General features: G+C 41.7%; 1 protein-coding gene across 3 annotated transcripts in view; it reads right to left on the bottom strand.

The window, feature by feature from the left end:
• Positions 1–21,555, bottom strand: part of FRMD4A (FERM domain containing 4A) — a 693,308-nt gene that overhangs the window by 521,116 nt on the left and 150,637 nt on the right. The window contains exon 1 of one of the 3 annotated variants that reach the window (XM_009214010.3): positions 9,762–11,277. The exons of the other annotated variants lie outside the window; for them this stretch is intronic. Within the exon in view, the coding sequence (XP_009212274.1) occupies positions 9,762–9,794 (33 nt within the window). The 5' untranslated portion in view covers positions 9,795–11,277. Of the gene's footprint in view, positions 1–9,761; positions 11,278–21,555 lie in introns of those variants that run through there. 3 annotated transcript variants of the gene reach the window in all.

Here is a 21,555-nt window from a genome sequence, read left to right as displayed (position 1 = left end):
TGTGCTTATGCCTGAGCCCTGTGCCGGCTCCTTGTGCTCTCCTCTTATGCAGCTGGCAATAGGCCCCAGGTCCTGCATCCCAGGCAACCCCGAAACTGGTTTGTACAGTGTCTACAGTAAGGCTATTCATGAATCAAGCTGTTTCAGAATTCGCATGGTTAAAAATACATGAACTTGTGGGTTAAACACTAAGCTAGCCCATCCAGTGATTCCTTGTGCACAGTAACTTGAGGTGGGACTCAGCCTCTTCTCCTCCCTAGTCTTCATTTCTATGTTGGGAACAGGGAGCATGGGGTATTGGGAAGAAGATGGAGCCAGTGAATGGTAGGTTCAAAGCCCTGATTTCTCCACTCACCACTTCCATAGATCTGAGGAACTCAACCTCTTGGAGCTATGGTTTCTCATCTATAAAATGAGGTTAAAAATGTCTGCTTTCCAAAATTCTTGTAAGGATTAGGTCAAGTTTGTCCAACCTGCAGCCCGCAATGGCTTTGAATGCAGCCCGACACAAATTCATAAACTTCCTTAAAACATGAGATTATGCATGGACCTTCTTTTTTCTTTCTTTCTTTCTTTTCTTTTTCTTTTTTTTTTTTTTTTTTTTTTTTTGCTCATCACCTATTGTTGGTGTTAGTGTATTTTGTGTGTGGCCCAAGAAAATTCTCCTTTCAGTGTGGTCCAGGGAAGCCAAAAGATTGGACACCCCTAGATTAGATATTTCTAAAAAATTATCATTATCTTTATAGTACAGCTTCTGAACAGCAAAGAAACTATCAACAGAGTAAGCAGACAACTTATTTAATGGGAGAAAATATTTGCAAACTATGCATCTAAAAAAGGACTAATATCCAGAATCCATAAAGGACTTAAATCAATAAGGAAAAACAACAACAACAAATAACCTCATTAAGAAGTGGGCAGAGGACAGGAACAGACATTTTTCAAGAGAAGACAGAGCCATCAACAAACATGAAAACATGCTCAGCATCACTGATCATCGGAGAAGCACAAATCAAAACCACAGAGAAAGCCACCCACACCAATCAGAATGGTTATGATTCAAAAGCCAAAAAATCACAGATGTTGGTGAAGTTGCAGAAAAAAATGGAACGCCTATACACTGTTAGTGGGAAGGTGTATTAGTTCAGCCCCTGTTTAAAGCAGTTTGGAGATTTCTCAGAGAACTGAAAACAGAACTACTATTCGACCCAGCAATCCCATTACTGGGCATATACCCAAAGGAAAAGAAATCATTCTACCAAAAAGACACCTGCATTTCTGTATTTATCACAGCACTATTCATAATAGCCAAAGCATGGAATCAACCTAGCTGCCCATCAACAATGACTGGATAAAGAAAATGTGGTAATATACCCCATGGAATACTACACAGCCATAAAAAGAATGAATCATGTCCTTTGCAGCAACATGGATGGAGCTGGAGCCCATTATCTTAAGCAAATTAATGCAGGAAGAGAAAACCAAATACCACATGTTCTCGCTTGTAAGTGGGAGATAAACATTGAGTACTCACGGACATAAAGATAGACACTGGGGACTCCAAAAGAGGGGAGGGAGAGGATGCGGCAAGGACTGAAAATCTTTCTATTGGGTCCTATGTTCACTATTTGAGTGACAGGCTCAACAGAAGCTCAAATCTTAGCATCATGCAATATACCCTTGTAACGAACCTGCCCATGTGCCCCCTGAATCTGAAATTTAAAAAAAACACAACTGTCTTCCTAGTAATTGCTCAATAAATGGCAATAACTGTTGCACTCACTATTAAAATATTATCTTAAAATATATATTATATTTTATAACTAAAATGTAAACATATTTTATTAACATACTATACCAATGTATAATCAATGCCAATGTTGTATAAATAATATATTAACATGTTTTATAAATATGTGAATATATACTAAAACATTACAATATTATATTGTTTCAATACAATATGACTATTAGAATAATTCTTTATGTATTGCTATATTGTACTAATATATTATTGTTCATGCATCATTACTTCAAATATTAATATGGTTTCATAATGATACAAGAAACTAATTTGTTTTACTGTTTCTAGCCAGTTTACTCTCTCTGGAGATACACTGGAAGTAAGTGAAAATAAAGTCAGCATGTTTTCCTGTTTGCCTAAAGTCAGCACAGCTTTGTTTTATCTGGAAAATAATCATTTGCCTTTCAACAAAAGTAAAGTCACTGAAACATTTTGGAATCTCAAGTTCCAAATGGAAGTCAGGGATAACAAATGGACCCAAACCAAAGTCAGCGTTCACCTCCAGCTATGGCGTCTTCACTGGTAGAGCCCCCTTTACACCTGCAGCTATTCAAACAGTCAGTCAATGATGGTTATTATTACTCACCCAAATAACAGGATAGGAAAAGGGCAACAAAATGGCCTGCCCATTACTCACCCCCAAATATTCTGCCTGATTGCCTTCAATCTGTGGAATTTGCCCATATTGTTTCATGTAGATAGTTCTACCCTGGTTCTAACCAGCTACTTTGGCTTTCATGCCGTTTATCAAGCCGCATGAGCCCTTACAGAGCCTATGGGTGCTCCTTGTTCATTTACTGAATCAATAAATATGTATGAAGGCCCTATATTTCTGTCCCATGCTATGTACTAGGCTTAAAAGGATGAATAAGATACAATGGGACACATATACACTTAGAAGAAATAAGCCCTGGTGTCATACATCAACAGGGTGACGATAGTTAACATGAATCAATAGTCTATTCCAAAATAGCCAGAAGAGAATAATTAGAATGTTCCAAGCTCAAAAAAAGATAAGTATTTAAGGTGATGGATATCCCAGTGACCCTGATTTGATTATATGAATGTATGAAATTATCGTATCCCCCCAGAAAATAAGTACATCATATATATGCCAATAAAGTTAAATAAAGACATAAGAACAGGGCCAGGCATGGTGGTTCACACCTGTAATCCCAGCACTTTGGGAGGCCGAGGTGGGTGGATCACTTAAGGTCAGGAATTCAAGACCAGCCTGGCCAACATGGGGAAACCCCGTCTGTACTAAAAGTACAAAAATCATCCGGGTGCACACTTGTAATCCCTACTCAGGAGGCTGAGGTGGGAGGATTGCTTGAACCCAGGAGGCAGAGGTTGCAGTGAGCTGAGATCATGCCACTGCATTCCAGCCTGGGTGACAGAACAAGACTCCGTCTCTGGAAAGGGAAGGGAAGGGAAGGGAAGGGAAGGGGAGGGAAGAGAGAGAGAGAGAAAGAGAGGGAAGGAGGGAGGAAGGAAGGGAGGAAGGGGAAGGGAAAGGAAAAGAAAAGAGAACACAGTATAGTAGAGAGGCTCATGGTCCACTGCAAAAGGCAATGGATAAATACGTGGGGGTATAGTGTGAGGAAGGCTAGGAATAAGGTAAGCGGAGCATGTGATGGAAACCTAGCCCGGTCCTGGGACTCAAAGATTTCCCAGAAGATGTGGCATCCATGCTGCCACGTAAAGGTGGCCTTAGAGTCAGCAGGGTAGACAGACAGGGCAGGATGGGAAACGAGATGTCCCCAGAGAGGAGAGTGCGCTGTAAGATTTAGAAGGTGGGAAGTACACCAGGCTCAGGGAGCTGTAGGGCATCCTGGTGGATAGACAGAGGGTAGACCCAGTGTTTCTTCAACACATGGTGGGAGGATCACCTGCATCAGAGTCCTCTAGCCTTTTGGCACAAATGCATGGTTCTTGGATTCAGTGAGTCGGGATATCTGGAAGAGAGGGCCGAGAATCTTCACTTTTAAATACAATCTCAGGTGACTGGAATTCTAGCTAAAGCCTGAATTTCTAATACAGAAGAGAGACGAGGCAGAATGGGTGGCTGAGCGCCAAGTCATGAAAAACCCAGAAGTCCAGAGGAGACTCTTGGACTTTCTTGCGAGGGTCCCAGGCAGTGGTGTGCTGGTAAACGACTAACAACCGGTTCTGGGGTGGGAGTGGAAGTGGCTAATTCACAGCTTGTTGATTTCTGGGTTGTAATTACTATAAAGATCACATGAGATCATCTGTGTCCAACTTTGTAAGAGCTAAAGCATGGAAAAAAGAAAAATTGTTATTACCTTATTCACAGGATACCTTTTGGCTTTGCTGAATCCACAGTCTCTTCTTCTACACAATTCACCTATCACAATTATTTGTCATGAAAGCCTTTATTGTCATGAGAGTTGATTTACTCTTCAAAGGAATCTGTTTTGTTCTGACCTCTTTGAGCACACTTGACAGGAGTTTTGCACCCTGACCTCCCAGGAATCTTGCAAGCATCACCTAGAAGACAGGTCATCTGCTATTCCCACTTGTATTCATGACAATGACAATTTATTCCAGGCACTGGTCATGAGATTTGCACTTCTTCACATATCATTCATATATTTGTTTACACATTCATACTAGTAATAGCTAACATTTATTATTAGGTGCCAAGACCTTTCAGGCATGAATGTATTAACTTCTGAAAGTGATCTATAAGTCCCATTACTACATACATTTTATACACAAAAAAAACTGAGGCTCAAAAAACGTACACGCTAGTAAGTATCAGAGCTACAATCTGAATGCAGGTAGTCTGTCTAGAGATAAGCCATGGTGCCTTTCACATTTCCTTTTCATTAACTAAATTGTCCTATAGCCCTCGACAGTCTTCCCACAACTCACAGATGCCTTGAAGGGGGTTGTTCTGAAAAAGAATAAAGTTATTTCCTGTTTGCACCCAACTGAGGTCAGCAGTTTAATAAACGCATCATAGTAGTTCTTTGTAAGAGAATCTGATGTGTACATCATACACAAACCTATTTCTGGTTTTATTGGCTTTATGGTAAAAATTTAATAGCATCATTAAACTATACAATGTCTGCATCAGCTCCTCCTGCGTTCTCAGGTGGAAGAATCCCTTTTCTGGTAAGATTATCCCTTGCCTATTTGAGGAGTGACTCCGAGATGAAGTGACTCCATCTTGGATGCTAATCTGCCACTTTGACTTCTGATTAGCCCCAGTTCCGTGAATGCCTCCTGGTTCCTACTTTCTTTACCATCCCTAGTGTAAGAACATGTCAATCTTGATGTCATCACACAAATTATAGGCTGTGACACGCATAGCATTCTTGCCTATTCTGTAGGCTTGCCTTTAATTGTCCTGCCCAGAGTACACACACTCTTTTCCTATGGTAGATAAGTCCTGGGTCTGGGGGTGACATAACATTATGGAGATCTCCCTGTCTTTCTGCTGCCAAAGACCATGCTTCCATTTGTAAGTTCCCCAAATAAATCACCCTTTACCAAAAAACTGGATTTTGTCCTCATTCTTTGGTTTCTTGTCTCCTCCTGTATTTGGGGGTCACTTTGTGTATGTGGCCCTTTCTTGGAACACTATCTCAGAAGCCCCTTCAGATTAGAAACTGTCTTAAACTTTCTTAGGAAAACATTTTGATGTCAGCAAATATTTCCTTGAATTTAATCTAAACCTGTCATTCTTCAGCTCCAACAAATCTCCTCTTACTCAAGTGTCCATTAAGATAAAGTATAGGCTGTCATTGCTTGGGCAAAATCTTGTGTGATATTCAGTGTATTTGCAAGTAATTGTCAAGCCTTCCACAGTCATCCCACTCAGGCTAACCATTCCGTAACCCTTAGTGATTTCTGGTTCACAGAGTTCTTTACATTAGAAATTCCAGTGTTTGATCTGAATTCATGTACAGGCAGGTGGAACACAGTGGATCATTCCAGGCACTATCATGGAGTCCTGGCAAAGTTTCAAGCAGATGTTGAATAATTCTAAGTGACTTTAAGGGTTTCACATACTCTATAATAATTGCCCTAAAGAGCCATAGAGCTTTGACTATACATATTTTATTCTCCTTTTGATTCTATATTGTGTGCAATTTTAGAATTTTGACATCTTACCTCTGTATCTAATCTGTTTCCAAAAATATGGCATGATCAGGAAAAACAATTCTTGAACTAACTCTAGCTATGTGTGGCTGACTATTATCCCCGGATACAAAAGAGTGGGACTTGCCGGACATGATTCCTGTGCTAATTTCAAATGCTCATTCTTTAAAAGATCTGCTTCCATTTCCCCTTAATTGCCCCTTTCATTACATGACCAGATCCTCTCAGAAGACTTCCTTTAGAAAGTTACTTTATGCCACAAATCAGAAGCATTCCTTTAAAAAAGTATCTGAAGTACAGTGTAGGACATGTCTTTGTAGGAGAAATAAGACAAGGTCAGACAGACAAAAGGACACCATCTCTGGGCAGTTAGGTGATTGTAAACTGAAAGCAAATATTAAAGGAAACCATATTGGAATATTTAGAAAAACTCAAATTAGCACATGAAATAGTTAATCAACTTTTTAAAAGTTACGACTCTCCTTTCTAGGGTTAATTTCCATCCACTCTCTATTCACTGCACAAACATTTGGTAAAAACATAGCTATAATCTTATTTGGATATAAAAAAGGGCTCCAATCAAACCATCTTCCCTCCCTTCCCCTCCTCTACCTCTCTTCCCTGGCCTCTTCTCCCCTGTCTTGTCCTCTCCTCTTTTCTTCCCCTCCCTTCCTCTCCATCTTCTTTTGATGCTGCAGTTTCTTCAAAATACACTCCTCACAGTCATGAAAAGTAAAGACTTGGCCTGATTTCATGTGGCCTTACCAAAGTGCTCCCTGCAAATTTTGCAGCCACCATGAATCACAAGACACTGAATATGAGGGGAGTTTTTTTTTATTGTTTGTGTGTTTGTTTTTGCCAGCCTCATTCACTGGAAGCAGTGCTCAGAAGATCAGAGGCAATTATGAAGTTTGGAGGATTAAAAATTGAAATAAAAGGACACATTAAAAATATGCACAGAGATGATTGATTATAAAATGATTTCCTTTACTCTCATAGAAGAAACCACTCAATCACCTTCTCTCTCTCTCTCTCTTTTTTTCTTGCTTTCCTCACCCCTGCCTCTGCAAACATCATTTGCTATGGTTGGAATCCTGAGACCTGTGTCAGGGCCTGCCAGAAGGCCAGTTAGAAGTGTATCCATCAGACTCTTTTAGATTGCATTATATATAAAAAGAAGAATAAGCAGTGTGCCCAAGTGAATCCAGCCAAAAGCCAAAGCTGTGCAATGGCCGTGTATCACTGACAATACACTAACTGTGATTAGGGGAGGCCAGCTGCCACCCTGTCTGTTTTTAGGTATGTCAACTGTGGCTGCCCACCCAGGAGACAGAGTATGTTCAGGTGCCCTCTTTGCAACTGCCTTAATTTCAATGCTCATGAACGTTTTCTCACCCTGTTTTGCCATTTCCAGTTAATCTCATGCATATTTATGTGCCAATTATGCAAATCCCAAGACAAAAATGCATTAAGCACCCATGATTTAGACTGGTTAAGTCCATTACATGGCGTAATGAAATTATTGCATGATGTCCAATTTACCTCAATGCTTGCTTTAAACTGTCCATAAGTTATTGAGTAACCATAACATGCCAAAATTTAGCTCTAGGAGGCTTCCTTTGTCTACCTATCATGATACCAGGAAATCAGAAACTTCAAGCTAAATCCTCACCAAAGGGAGAAAATATTTCAGAACAGACTTAAGGAGGCATAATGTGATCAAAGTTTAAGTATGGCAACCACGTTGTCACGGATATGCCTTTGGATAAATTAAAAATATCACTGGGTAATTTCAACAACATTTGGACAGAGCAACTTAGGATCTAAAACCAAGCCTTGTCAATGGGATTCTCCTCTTGCCAGTCGGGTCTTGTTCCCTGAGTCATGATGATATTGTAGGTCACTGAATTCAAATGCAATTTGAATTTTCAATATGGAAATATCCATTTCCAGCATCAGAAATAAAAAGACTAAAAAAGAATTCACAGAAGCAATTTAAAAACACACGCATACACAAATCCCTTGAAACCTAAAAACTGAAGGGTTTGAATGAGAATCTATTTGCTATGTAGAGATTTTATGTTTAAACTTTGGTAGGAACCAAACCCCACAGTTTCATGTTTATTAGACAATATGATGATCAAGGAACAAGCCATGATGTGAGTGAAGCTGATAAACATAATACGTGAGCAGCCTGACCCACTGACGTCCATTTCTCCCCCAACTATCACATGTCATTTTAATCAGCTCGTAGTGTGATTTACACAGAGCCTGGGTCCTGATTATTTGCATAGGGAACTCCCTTCCAAGTCTATGAGTTGTCCTCGCTTGAGGTTAGGAGCTCGGATCCACAGATCTGTTACGCACCGGAAACTGCACAATATAGCGATAGTTTGCAATTTGAAAACCTGGTCAAATGAACAGATTACGATGCCATTCCCCAAAGCATTCAAACCTCATCTTGTCAATCAAGTGAGCTAGGATGCCAGTGTCATTTGCCATTTTCTTTGCTGTGGTAGGGGATCATGAAACAGGACCTGATGTTTCTACAGTACCTTGGATTAAAGTGTACTGCCTGTAAGCAACAGGACTCCAGCTACAAGCCCAGAGAGAAAAAATGGGTCACCAACGGGATCTCAAAGAAGGTTTGCCAGCCCGTTGAAGGGCTGGAGTTAGAGCCTTTGTAACAAACGCTCACTTGAGACTATCCTTCTAATGAATGACTCTCAGACATTGGTGAACATAACAGAGATGGGAAATTCTCGCAAAGGGTGGGGGTGTCTTCGTGCACAAGACCTACTTCTAACACTCCCTGAAAACATTGTGGTCAGGCTCATTAACCAGCAGGGAAAAAAAAGTGTTCAATGACAAAAGAGTCTATTTGTGTCCGAATCATTAAACCGGGCATCAAACAGATGAGGTAAATCAAAGCCTTGTCCTATTAACTTTAACTCTGCTGTGTGTTTAGAGAGCTATTTGCCCCTTGATTTGTTTTGAAATTTCTGGTTAAGAGAAGTAATATTTCTAGCATTATTGAAAACTTTTGACCTATCCATTCAGAGTTATAGGTAAATATAGCAGATATCAAATAGCACCTTCATTGTCTGAGCTTATAATGGAAAATCCCACGTTCAAAGCATCTCTTGAAAGTGAAAAAGCAAACTCCAGCCAAGAAGAACAAGTGCTTAGAGTCTTCAGGAGACTAAAACCAGTTCCCCGTGAACATTTCTAAATGTTACGGGACCAAGTTCAAGATGTCAGGCTAGAGCAGTGCTCTGAAATATTTTCTGCAGGTCTGCTAGTTTTCCGAGAACACATTGGCCTCCTGAATGCATTAACCTACTTTCCACAGAGAGGATTCCCTGGTCCTCCTGCTCCGAAGAAGAGGAGGAGGAAGAGGAAAGAGGATATTTCAAGTGGGAGCTGGGCACACTCTTTGCCTTAAACGTGTTACTCCTCCTGCTAAACAGCAATACGGTCTGAGACATTGGTACTTCCTGCAAACGAACAGCTCCGAGGGCTGCACGGCCCCAAAGCAAGAGTGATTGGAAATCCTGCTAAAATATGGCTGTCTAATCAACCGAGAGGCGAACTCATTTACTGAGGTTCCCATTGTCCACGCTGACAGATGGCTTGCTCCCCTCGGCTCTCCCCTTCCCCTCAGATCGCGCTGCCGTGCAGGCAAGCCTATTCTTTGAGAGATCCAGTTGCAATCACCAGCCTAGTTCTGAAATAAGACAAAAGCTCCGTGAGCCTCCTCCCATGCACAGAGCCTTTTCCGTCCCTCCAAGCAGAAGGAAAAGAAATCCAGATCCACTCCCCTTACCTTCGTCCTCATCGGAGACAGGAGCCCTTCCATGGTGGCAGAATCCTCATGCCAGTTTCTGTCTCCTGCAAGTTACTCTCCTTGTGTGCTGTGCTTAAGCATCCCACATGAAAAGAGCCATGTCGGGAGCCGTGGTGGCTCCCCTCTCCCGGGTGGCGCCTCTGCACCGCCACCCGGCCTAACTTGAATCCCCAGCGCCGGCAAAGCGCCGTTCCTGGAGGAGCCTGCTCCGCTCCTCGCCCTGGTCCCCTCTCCCTTTCTCCTTCTCCCGCGCTCTCTCTCCTCCCTCTCTCTCCTCCCTCTCTCTTTCCATAATCTGCCTACAGCTCTCTGTGTGCCCTGCTCACTTGACAAACGATCTCTGTCTTAGGTAACGCGTTTGAGCCAGGAAAAGTGATCTGAACCAACCCACAGGGCAGCTCACCCAGGGCAGGAGGCGAGGGGGGTGAGCGGGAGCATCCAGTCGCTTTGGGCTCTGTAGCTTGCTCTCTCTAGAGCTGAGAGTACTGTTGCATTTGTTCGTTCGTTCATTCATTCATTCATCATTCATTCCTCTCTTAAGAAGTGGGACCCCCACAAGAATGGATCTAGTCGACACCATTACTGAGCTGCTTTTCTAGTTTGTGTACAGAAAGCTGAAAAAGAAATCCCACTGCGTGGGTACTTCTAAAAACCCATGTTCAGCCCAGTGTGAATTTCACATCTGGATAGTTAACTGGGTTTTTTTGCAGTTTGGCCAGATGTTTAGAGGCATATAACTGTAGCCTCTTTTTAGAGAAAGTTTCAAAAACAGATTTATGGACTCTGTTCCTGAATAGCCGAGAATTAAAAAAATGAGTGTGTGTGTGTGTGGACGTGCGCGTGCGGGCATACTGTCCAGGAGTCCACATAAATCAGGACTGACTGTTTCATTCAGCATTGCTGGTCACTTGGAAAAAATAGACAATGAAAGAAAAATGGCAAAGACCTAGGTCAGGGCATAATGCAATTGAAAAGATGAGATTTTCCTGAACTTCTTTAGGCTTGAGGAATTTTCTCTGTGAGAATAATTCAATATCTCTACTTCAACTGGTGACTCCTTAAATGTGACTACACACATCTATGCCATCACCAAGGTGCCAGGACACTTTTGCATCATAAATGCAACACATGTGCACCATATATGAACCTGTCAATGCGATTTAAGGAAGATGCCACATCCCTTGCCCTTCTTTCCATCTGCAGTTCTTGTATTCACAAGACATCCCCCAAGACAGGGCGAGCCACTCTGCCCTCCAGATGGAATCACATGTTGGTCCACTGCCCCTGCCTCTTCCTTCATTGATGATTTTCATCCCTAATTAACGTCCTTCTCTCCTCCAGTTCATACATCAGCATTCTAAAGAACTCAGTATCTACATCAACTCTATCACCTCTTGATCACCTCCTTGGTAGTCTCCAGTTCTTTCTTTTCTTTTCTTTTCTTTTCTTTTCTTTTCTTTTCTTTTCTTTTCTTTCCTTTTCTTTTCTTTCTTTCTTTCTTTCTTTCTTTCTCTCTCTCTTTCTTTCTTTCATTTTCTTTTTTTTTTATTTTTTTTTTTGACAAAGTCTCTGTCTGTTGCTCAGGCTGGAGTATGGTGGTACAGTTATGGCTCACTGCAGCCTTGAACTCCCGAGTTCAAGAGATCCTCCCGCCTCAGCCTCCTGAATATCTGGGACTGTAGGCATGTACCACCATGCCCAGCTAATTTTTAACTTTTTTTATGCAGAAACGGCCTTGCTATGTTACCCAGGTTGGTCTTGAACTCCTGGCCTCAATAAATCTTTCCTCCTCAGCCTCCCAAACTGTTGGGATTACAGATGTGGGCCACTGCACGGGGTCCAAGTTTCTATTCTTAACTCTTTCTCTACATCACCTTAGGTGCAGGCTGCAACCTAATTCTCACTTAACCAGACATGTATATCCTTTGTCCAGAGTCTTAGCATTCTGACACATCTTTAGACCCAACATATTGATTGCAACTCGCTGTCCTTATATAAAAGATTATTGCCATTTCTGGGGGACTCTGGACCTTCTTTCTTTGGTACTGACTTAAATAATACTTCTCATTTTGTATTACAGTGTTTAGGTTCCCTAATCATTTCTTCTATTCATGTAGTCATTCAACAAATAGCTGTGAGGCACCTACTATGTGCTGGAAGCTGTTCCTGTTCTGATGATACGGTGGAGAATACGGTAGACACAGTACTTGTTCCAAGGCCCTATATTTATAGCAGGTTTGACACAAAACTCAACCGAACTCCTCGAGCCCTTCCGTCTATCATTGCATTATTCATACTAATCTCTCCCCATGTTTTCAGGTTTCTCCGTAGGTTTGTAAACCTTCTGATGCGACTTCCATTTCCAGTCTAGTGCCATTCTCTTTGTGACTCTTCTCCTATCTGGATATACATGATGAACTTTATCCTAGGAAATAAAAAACTAAATTGTCTCCATGAGAATCTCATTCCTTCACCTCCATCTTTTTTTTTTTTTTTTTTGTGGTGGGGGGGAGGTGCGGAGTCTTGCTTTGTCACCCAGGCTGGAGTGCAGTGGTGCGATCTTGGCTCACTGCAATCTCTGCCTCCCAGGTTCAAGTGATTCTCTTGCCTCAACCTCCCAAGTAGCTGGGATTACAGGCATGCGCCATCACACCCAGCTAATTTTTGTATTTTTAGTGGAGATGGGGTTTCACCATGTTGGCCAGGATGGTCTCAATCTCCTGACCCCGTGATCTACCCCCTCGGCCTCCCAAAGTGCTGGGATTACAGGCATGAGCCACTGCGCCTAGCCTCACTTCCATCTTTAATTCTATTCTCTCTCCTCTTCCCCAGACCCTTCCTCTATTTCCTCAAAGGCTTCATTTTTCAGTGTCAGGGAAGGAAATCACTCTTGTTTACTCAAAACAGAGATGCCATTCCTCATCCTCCCCTGCTATTAGTCCCTGAATCATGAAAAAGACTTGTTATTCCACTTGCTGTTGAGACATTGCCCATGCCATGTGCCACATTTAGCTTCCATCCTGTTGGATTCTTCAATAACTAGAATAAGCTGCATCCATCATTTGCTTTTTTACTTTCAACAACTCTTTCCTGAAGCATTCTGCCCTGTTCGTGGCATGAACAGGTTCACGGACAGGTTTGCGCTGTTTGCGCCCTTTCTAACCCCAGAAACCCCTCTCATCAGAATTTCCAATCATGTATCCTTCTCTTTTTTTTTTTTTTTTTTGTGAGACAAAGTCTTGCTCTGTTGCACAGGCTGGAGTGCAGTGGCATGATCTTGGCTCACTGCGATCTCTGCCTCCTGGGTTCAAGTGATTCTCATGCCTCAGCCTCCACCATGCCCAGCTAGTTTTTTGTATTTTTAGTAGAGATGGGGTTTCACTATGTTGGCCAGGCTGGTCTTGAACTCCTGGCCACAAGTGATCCGCCTACCCTGGCCTCCCAAAGTGCTGGGATTATAGGTGTCAGCCACTGTGCCTGGCCCCAATCATGTCCCCTTCTCAAGAGTTTTATCCTTGATATTAAAAAATATATATATATCTGGTACAATTGATTACCTGCACCTCTGCCTCCTGGCCCTCTGTACTCTCTCTGGCTCTCAATCTCCCTAAAGGTTTGTTTAAAGTATATATAACAGAGGGGGTACTATGCCAAAGTTAAACAAAACTAGACTGACTGCATGTTTAAGGCTGGTTGTTTTCTGAAAAACTCCAACCATAGATTTTGGAACCAGAAAAGCTTTCCTGAGCCAAAGGAAAGGACTTTTGGAAGGAATTTGGAATATTCTGTATAAGTGCACCACTTAGGGAAGGTAGAACTTTTCTGGTTGTTTATACACCAGCCCTTTAGCCCTGGAGCCTGGGGTTGTTCACCATATTTTTATAATGGTCTGAGAGGTCCTTGACTAAACCCCTGGAATCAACAGGACTTGGAACCTATCAATTAGTTCCTGAGATGATGCAGCTGTTGATGGTAAAAATGAGAATGGCAATAGCTGTTGAATGCTTACCTGTTGGCAGGCACTAGGCTAAGTGATTTCATGCAGTAGTTCATACAATTCCCTTACCCCCTGCCCCATGAGGGAGGTACTATTCTTCCTGCTCTATTGCAGAAGCTTCAGCTAAGTAATTCACGCACACAGCATTCAGTTCAATGAAGCCACCACTAGTGCACTATATCCACCTTGTCTTATTTCATTAAAAATTATCCCCACCAACATAAGACATATAAAGACTTAAAAGTACATTTTAAATTTCTGTTCTTTATTAGTCAGGGGCTGCAAAGTAAGCATTTGAAAATATTTTATTTTAGACTATTAAGGTATTACATTGAGTGCTTCGTTCACTTATGTATTCAGGAAACCAATATTCATTGAACATCCACTTCAAGCCAGGTTCTGTGTTAGACACTTAAAAGCACAGAGTCTTGTGTTTATCAAAGATAAACATTTATAAAATGGAGCACACTAGTCCATTTATCATTTATCATTTCCAAGTCCTTTAAATACTGATGACTGCACCTTTTATGTCTTGTGTGAAGTGGTTGGATTGTTGCAGGGTGAAGAGGGCAGGAGGAGAGAGATGGTGGTGGGGATTAGAAAATATTTTAACCTGGGCAATAAATGTCAGTGAAGAATAATTGTCAGATCATTAGATACTCTAACAGCCTTGACATTGATCAATGTTACCAAAGTATTCAGAAGCAAGAAAAATTTGCATTTTTGCCTCCAAGATTTCTTTGGATTAGGGCACTCTCTGCTTGCAATTTACCATCTGGGATTAACCCAAACTTAGAAAAAAAGTCAATAAATATCAAATATGTAGACACTGGTGAAATATCAATTAAGTTTACACCACAAGAGAAAGGGAGTTGTCTCTGAAATCTGACTTAAGGAATTTCTACTCTGTGGTAGGTGGGCTTCTCACCTGCAGAGGAAAACTCCCTGCACCAAGGAACCTCTCTTAGCAAATGCCTTTGCCCTTTGAGCCACCCTTCTTTCATATTTTGATGTTAAAAAAGAGAGGGAAATAATAACTTTATAATAAACTTCTCTAGACTAGCAGCACTTGTAAATGTCACAAAGGCTATTGGGTATGTCATGGTTGGAGGCTCATGTTTCTCATCTCTTGCACTTAAACACTGACCCTTTCTTCCCCACGTCTTTGTCAGTTTTGAGGTTAATTTCTTTAGGCCCCTTAGAGTCTCTGGGGATCATAGCTAGCCAAACAATTAGGGTTTATTATCTGGGATTGCACCGCCTGCTTCCTAAACAGTTGATGATTTATTAAAGTGAGAGGATTGTGACCTGAGCACCATCAAGGCTTTACCCTCTGTGACCTGCTCATCACTCTTTACTATTTAGAAACATCTTCATCAAGTTGTAGGCTTTGGGATGATAATGGATAGAAAAGGTCTTCTTCCTGGATCAGTTCCAAATATCTTGGGTAACACTGAAGGAGTTACGTAACCAACATGACAAATCTCCTTCCCCCTTTTTCTCTCTGCCTCAACCCTCCTCAGTCACACATATTTGCTTTGATTTATAATATAAATATCCACTTGCTACATACTAAAGTGCTCAGTGAAAATTGTGATTTGATATTAAGTGCTTGAAAGTTTTCATGTCTAGGTAAGAGTAAACATTCTACATGTTCTTGCAATACAAAAATTATATAGCCATTAACATTATTTCAAATTGTTTTTACATGTATTTGCCTTTTTAAAAACCTCAGAATGGGCCGGGCATGGTGGCTCACGCCTATAATCCTAGCACTTTGGGAGGCTGAGGTGGGCAGATCGCTTGAGTTCAGGAATTCAAGATCAGCCTGATCGATATGACAAAACCCTATCTCAACTAAAAGTATACAAATTAGCTGGGCGTGGTGGTGCACATCTGTAGTCCCAGCTACTCAGGAGGCTGATGCAGGAGAATCACTTGAACCCAGGAGGTGGAGGTTGCAGTGGCTGAGATTGTGCCACTGCACTCCAGCCTGGGTGACAGAGATCAAGACTCCATCAAAAAAACAAAACAAACAAACAAACAAAAATCAAACCTCACGATGATCCCATGAGATGTGGCAGGTATTCGTTTTCATTTTACAAGATTGGAGAGGTGAATAGGAGAAAGGTAATATTTACTGAGCATCAGCTCTGTTCCAGGGCTTGAGCTAGATACTCTTCAGTGTCAGCTCACTTAATTTTCACAGGTGTATTATTATTCCCATTTAACAGATGATGACCTGAGATTGAGAGAATTAAGTACAGTAGTAGATAGCATCATTTGGTCCTGATTATTCATACATTTTGTTATCCATTCAATTCACTATGTAACTGCCACCCTCGCTTTTTCCCCAAGTATGGATAGAAGGCTAGCAAAGGCAGTACAAGCAGAAGTTTGAAATGCCCATGGGGAAGATACACCCACGCCAGTCTGCTGATTCCAGCAGGAGGATAAAAGAAGACCCAGCCTCCATTACAGACGTATGAGCAAGCCAGAGAATCACAAATGAGCGAGACCAGCCAAGATCAGCTGATCCCAGCCTACATCAGCAAAACTCTACAGCCTTCTGAAAAACCAATGCCTATCACTGTGTGGCACCAGGCATTGCACTTGTTATGCAGCCAATGGATACGATTCCTAATCCAAGATGAGAGTTCCTAAACAGTGGAGTAAAGGTGACTAGAACCCCAAAGGCAGGTTTTCTTACTCCAAAAATTTCAAGTTCTTCCAATGCTATCACATTTCTGCTGCTCACCCATGCACAGCGATGGATTGTATGACTACTAAAGTATTTTCCAGACCCCCAGATCAATGTCTAAGCTCCAAGACACATATAACGACAATTCTATGTTATTGAATGTCAAATATAGGATCTACTGTATTTTATTTACAATTCTTTAAAATTGTGACACACTGAGGAAAACGTGGTATGAGGTTCTATGCCTTGGTTGATCAGTCATCTCGTCTTTATGATCTTTTAGACTCTCTGTCCCATTTTCTAAAGAACAGTGATTGCCTAAAGTTATCAGCAATTGGTACAGAAGTTAATTGGAATCTAGCCCTTGGAGACTTTTTCCTTCAGCAGTTCTTGCCTTTCCGAAAAAGTGTCTCACAGTGGGAAAAATAAAAGTGCTTTTTTTCATTATCATAAACACTTCAGCTGGAAATGGTTCTCTATCTGCCCCGATGTTTTACAAAAACATCTAAAGAGCAGAATGACATGATTTTGCAGTGTTTGAAAAGAGGTATTTCCACTTTTTTCTCTGTTTTGTTTTGTTTTGTTTTTTTCCCTTAAGGTTTGTGGTTTGAGTGCTTTTGTCAAGAGGGAGAAGAAAACCGACAGCTGCTTTGGCCCCAGATCGCTGCTCCTGTGTTTGCTCAGAAGACCTCTGGGAGCCCAGATAAGGAGAAAGCTGAGAGACAGGCATCTGGGTGGAAGCAATGCCTCCTCCTTCCCGTCCTCACAGTGGGGAAGCAGTTGGATGTTCCTGCAAAGTTAGCGTGCAGGGTAGCATTTTTACCTCCCGCTTTTGTTGGGTTATTTCCAAGCTCCAAACTAAAGAATTGTGCTGACAGAAATTATGTAGGGAAACATTTTAATATTTGACAAGTAAAAATTGTATATATTTCTGGTATTAAACAGAATGTTGGGATATATGTATGCATTGTGAAATGATTACCATGAAATTTTTTCTTTTTTTTTTTTTTGAGATAGGGTCTCACTCTACTGTCCAGGCTGGAGTGCGGGGGCACAGTCACAGCTCACTGCAACCTCCACTTCCTGAGCTCAAGCGATCCTCCTGCCTCAGCCTCCCCAGCAGCTGGGACTACAGATGTGCGCCACCACGCCCAGCTAATTTGTGTACTTTTAGTTGAGATGGGGTTTTGCCATATTGATCAGGCTGGTCTTGAATTCCTGAACTCGAGTGATCTGCCTACCTCGGCCTCCCAAAGTGCCAGGATCACAGGTGTGAGCCATGGTGCCCGGACTACACGTTTTCTTGATATTTCTGTCAAAATGTTCAGGATTGTCAGGACTTAGACAAACCACTTTCAAAAGCTTTATTTGTGCCTTTTTCTTTATAAGAGGCAACTCCAACACTACTACCAAATTGCCCTATAACTGCTTATCAAACCTGGACTGGGGAGGGGACAAAAATGATAGTTATCAATGGAGATGGGAATTGACACAGTTTCTGCTTCTGAGACTTCTTTGAACTCTCAAGCTGTATTTTTAAAAAGAGAGAGAGATAGACTGGGTGCAGTAGCACGTGCCTGGACTCCCAGTGCTTTCAGAGGCTGAGGCAGTAGGATTGCTTGGGGCCAGTAGTCCAAGACCAGCTCGGGTAACAAAAGAAGACACTGTCTCTAAAATAAATAAATAAATAAATAAATAAATAAATAAAAATTAGCCAGGCAAGGTGGCACATGCCTGTAGTTTCAGCTACTTGGAAGGCTGAGGCAGGAGGAGAGTTTGAGCCCAGGAGTTTGAGGCTGCAGTGATCTCTGATCTTGCCACTGCACTCCAGCCTGGACAACAGAGCAAGACAAGTGAGACAAGACAAAATTTTGTTTTTCTCTAATTGGCCCATCCTGCATGGTAGGGGTGTGAAAGAGACCCCCATCATCTACCTTAAAAGTAACTCATGAACCCCTTGGTACAGGGATGCTCCTAGGTTCCTTCAAGGTGGACACATGTGCTGAGAACCTCCTTTAAGGCAGGCTCAACCAGTGGCTCTGCCCCGAGGTTACTAGGGTGAAGAGTACAGGTGAAGGCTGCTGAAGAATTGAAGAACGCCAAGGATTAGAGAACAATCACGGAAACCTTCTGAATTCTACTGAGTGAGAACTAGCAGGAGGGTTGAACAACTCAAGTGGAAGCAAAGGTTGGGAGAAGAACTCATTTCACCAGGGATTGTCTATTAGGCTGCTTCGAGGGAAATCCTATTCTTGAAGCTGGCTTTGACCATCTGGAGGAGGTTAGGATGTTGGTACGTGGGACTGTCCTAAGCAGGATGGGATGGAGACGTGTAGGAGGTGAGGGAGGACTTCAGACAGAGAGACTGACCCATGCCGAAAAAGCACAGGGCTAGACAGTAACATATTTGAAAAGAAAAACAAGAACACTGAAGTTTACAGAGTGCTGATAAGTGATCTCCAGATTATACGGTCTTAGACTCGATTTTTCTTAATTTGAAACTTAATTTACACCTCACTTGATTTGAAAACAGTTGTGTGCCATGCACAAATGAAATAATGTGCAGACAGAGTTCACTTTACATCATTAGCGATGTCGGAAAGTTGCACATTCATTTATTTAGAAATCTGCAGAAAATGCCTTTATGTTATAAAAGCTCATTCTTCTAAGTTATTCTAATTTTACAAGTTGGAATGCGCCATACCTGCGTAGTGTGTGATGGTCCCTTTAACAGTACTGGGATCGCCTAATAATGGAATTATGTTTACAGTGTGACCTTTCAAACAATAAATGTGCCTCAATGTGCATTATTTTCATAGCTCTAAGGAGTTTTTTTCTTTCAAATCACTCCCGTGTCTTAAATTTCCTTGACCAGCTTCAACCTGAGGCACAAAGGAAAGTAATTGCTTGATTCAATTTCTCACTATGTCAAAATAATGAAATTAATGATAGATATTGATGGGCATCTTTTACCCCCAAACCTGGAAATGCATTGTTTTGCAAATTGAATCTTAACCATGATATCTAAATATGTTCATTAAAAGCAAAACTACTGTCTTTTAAAAATGTTCATAAACAGAGACACTCGTGCCTGAAGTCATAAAGTCAGTTGGCATTTTGATCAGGTGTGAAGAATATTTCTACCTCGATTTTAATAAGACATGATTTTTCTGACTCAGTGCCTCAGCATAACCTAAGAAACCAAATTTTATGAATAGTATTGACTTTAAACATCATAGTAATCATAAGAACCAAGAGAAATTATGAGGTATGGAAAACAGCTCCAGAAATAAAGGCTTAATTTGAAAACTTTGCTATGGTTTCCAAGCATGTTTTTACCTGGTCATGGTTTGGAGAAAGGGGTTGGACCATCTAAAAGCAGATCACCAAAGCACTTATACCTAAACCCACTTTTTCTTTCTTTTTTTTTTTTTTTTTTTTGAGACAAATCTTACTCTCTGTCACCCAGGCTGGAGTGCAGTGGCGCGATCTCGGCTCACTGCAGGCTCTGCCTCCTGGGTTCAAGCGATTCTCCTGCCTCAGCCTCCAGAGTTGCTGGGATTACAGGTGCGTGCCACCACACCCGGTTAATTTTTTTTATTTTTAGTAGAGATGGGATTTCACCATGTTGGCCAGGCTGGTCTTGAACTCCTGACCTCAAGTGATCGCCTGCCTCAGCCTCCCAAAGTGCTGGGATGGATGACAGGCATGAGCCACTACACCTGGCCCCTGAACCCATTTTCTATACCTAGCTTGTTGAGTAATCTCAGTTATTTATCCAGCTTATGTTAGCCAACTTTCTATTCTATTATGTTAAAAAAAAAAATGGGGAAATTACTACTTCTCCAATGTTAAAAAAAAGGAATTTTTTTTTCCAATTTAAGGGAATTTGTTTGCTCAACAAAGGCTGAAGTGCTTTATTCCAGGCACCGTGCCCATCTCCTGAGGAGCCTCTGAACGTTCCCAGAAGCACTTGCCCAGGCCGGGCAAAGCATGGCTTCTGTTTCACCTCTCAGTGAAAACAATCCCCATAAAGCACCCCAGATGTATGGCTCATGGGCTATAAGTCAGAAATGAAAGAAGAGAAGTTAGGAGAAGAAAGGCGCATTTTCTTATTTATTTATTTTTTATTTTTTAAGGAAATGATAGATTTCCTTACCACATCCTCATGCATGGCCTGCCCGGATACAACTGTGTGGGTACCACGATGGAGCATAAATGCGACCACTAAAGTCGTGTCGGGGGTTTCCCTTTCATGTCCGAATTTGTTTAGACAGTTACACAATCAGAGAGCGCAGAATGAGAGAAAACAAAGCCCAGGAGAAAGGAATGCTTTGAATCTAGGTCCCTGGGCCTTGATAGTTTCTCTTTGTTAAATCCACCCAAGGCCCCTCCATATGCTGACCATCTTTTGCCAATGTCTGTGTCTGAACAGGTTTTCCCAGGCATGGAGCTCAGAAAGAACCTTTCATCCTCCTTTTCCTGTTATGTGTATAATGTGGTGTAGCCCAAAGCCACTGTGGGTTCTAATTTGCATGTCTATTTCAAGAAGCCCGGAAACTATTTGCATAAGACTGTTGCTTCCTGAGAGATCCCAGCAGAAGGATGTAGAGATGGAGTCTTTCATGTTTTTCATTTTGTTCTAGATACTCACAGTGAGAGATCTGTGTGCCTAAACCCCAACATCAGTAGAATGCCTGTGAAAAAATCTACCACCATAAGCGAAAGGAGAGCTACTACAGATGAAAAGAGTGTGGCAGAGAGCACTATCACAATTCAGGGGGAAATCCCATAGTTTTCCCAATTCAAGTCAATTTTTGGAGGTTTGTGTTAGAGCTATGGAAGAATAGAATAAGATCACCATTAAGACTCAACATCTTATAGGGGAGAGAAATAGGTATGATGACAGAGAGGGAATATACTTCATGGTTAGGGAGCTGCAGGGACAGTTGTTAGCCTTACAGATAAGCAGAAGAGAAGATAGCAGCAGCTGGAGAGTGGCATGTGCATCTTTAGCAGTTCTAGAGGGAAGGGCTGGCAGCAGCAGTAGAGAAGGCTAGAACCAGTCAAAGCAA

This window comes from Papio anubis, chromosome 11 (genome assembly GCF_008728515.1).
Source record: "Papio anubis isolate 15944 chromosome 11, Panubis1.0, whole genome shotgun sequence".
Classification (NCBI taxonomy): Eukaryota; Metazoa; Chordata; class Mammalia; order Primates; family Cercopithecidae; genus Papio; species Papio anubis.
Note: the sequence above shows the minus strand (reverse complement) of the source record. Positions and strands in the feature narration are given on the sequence as shown.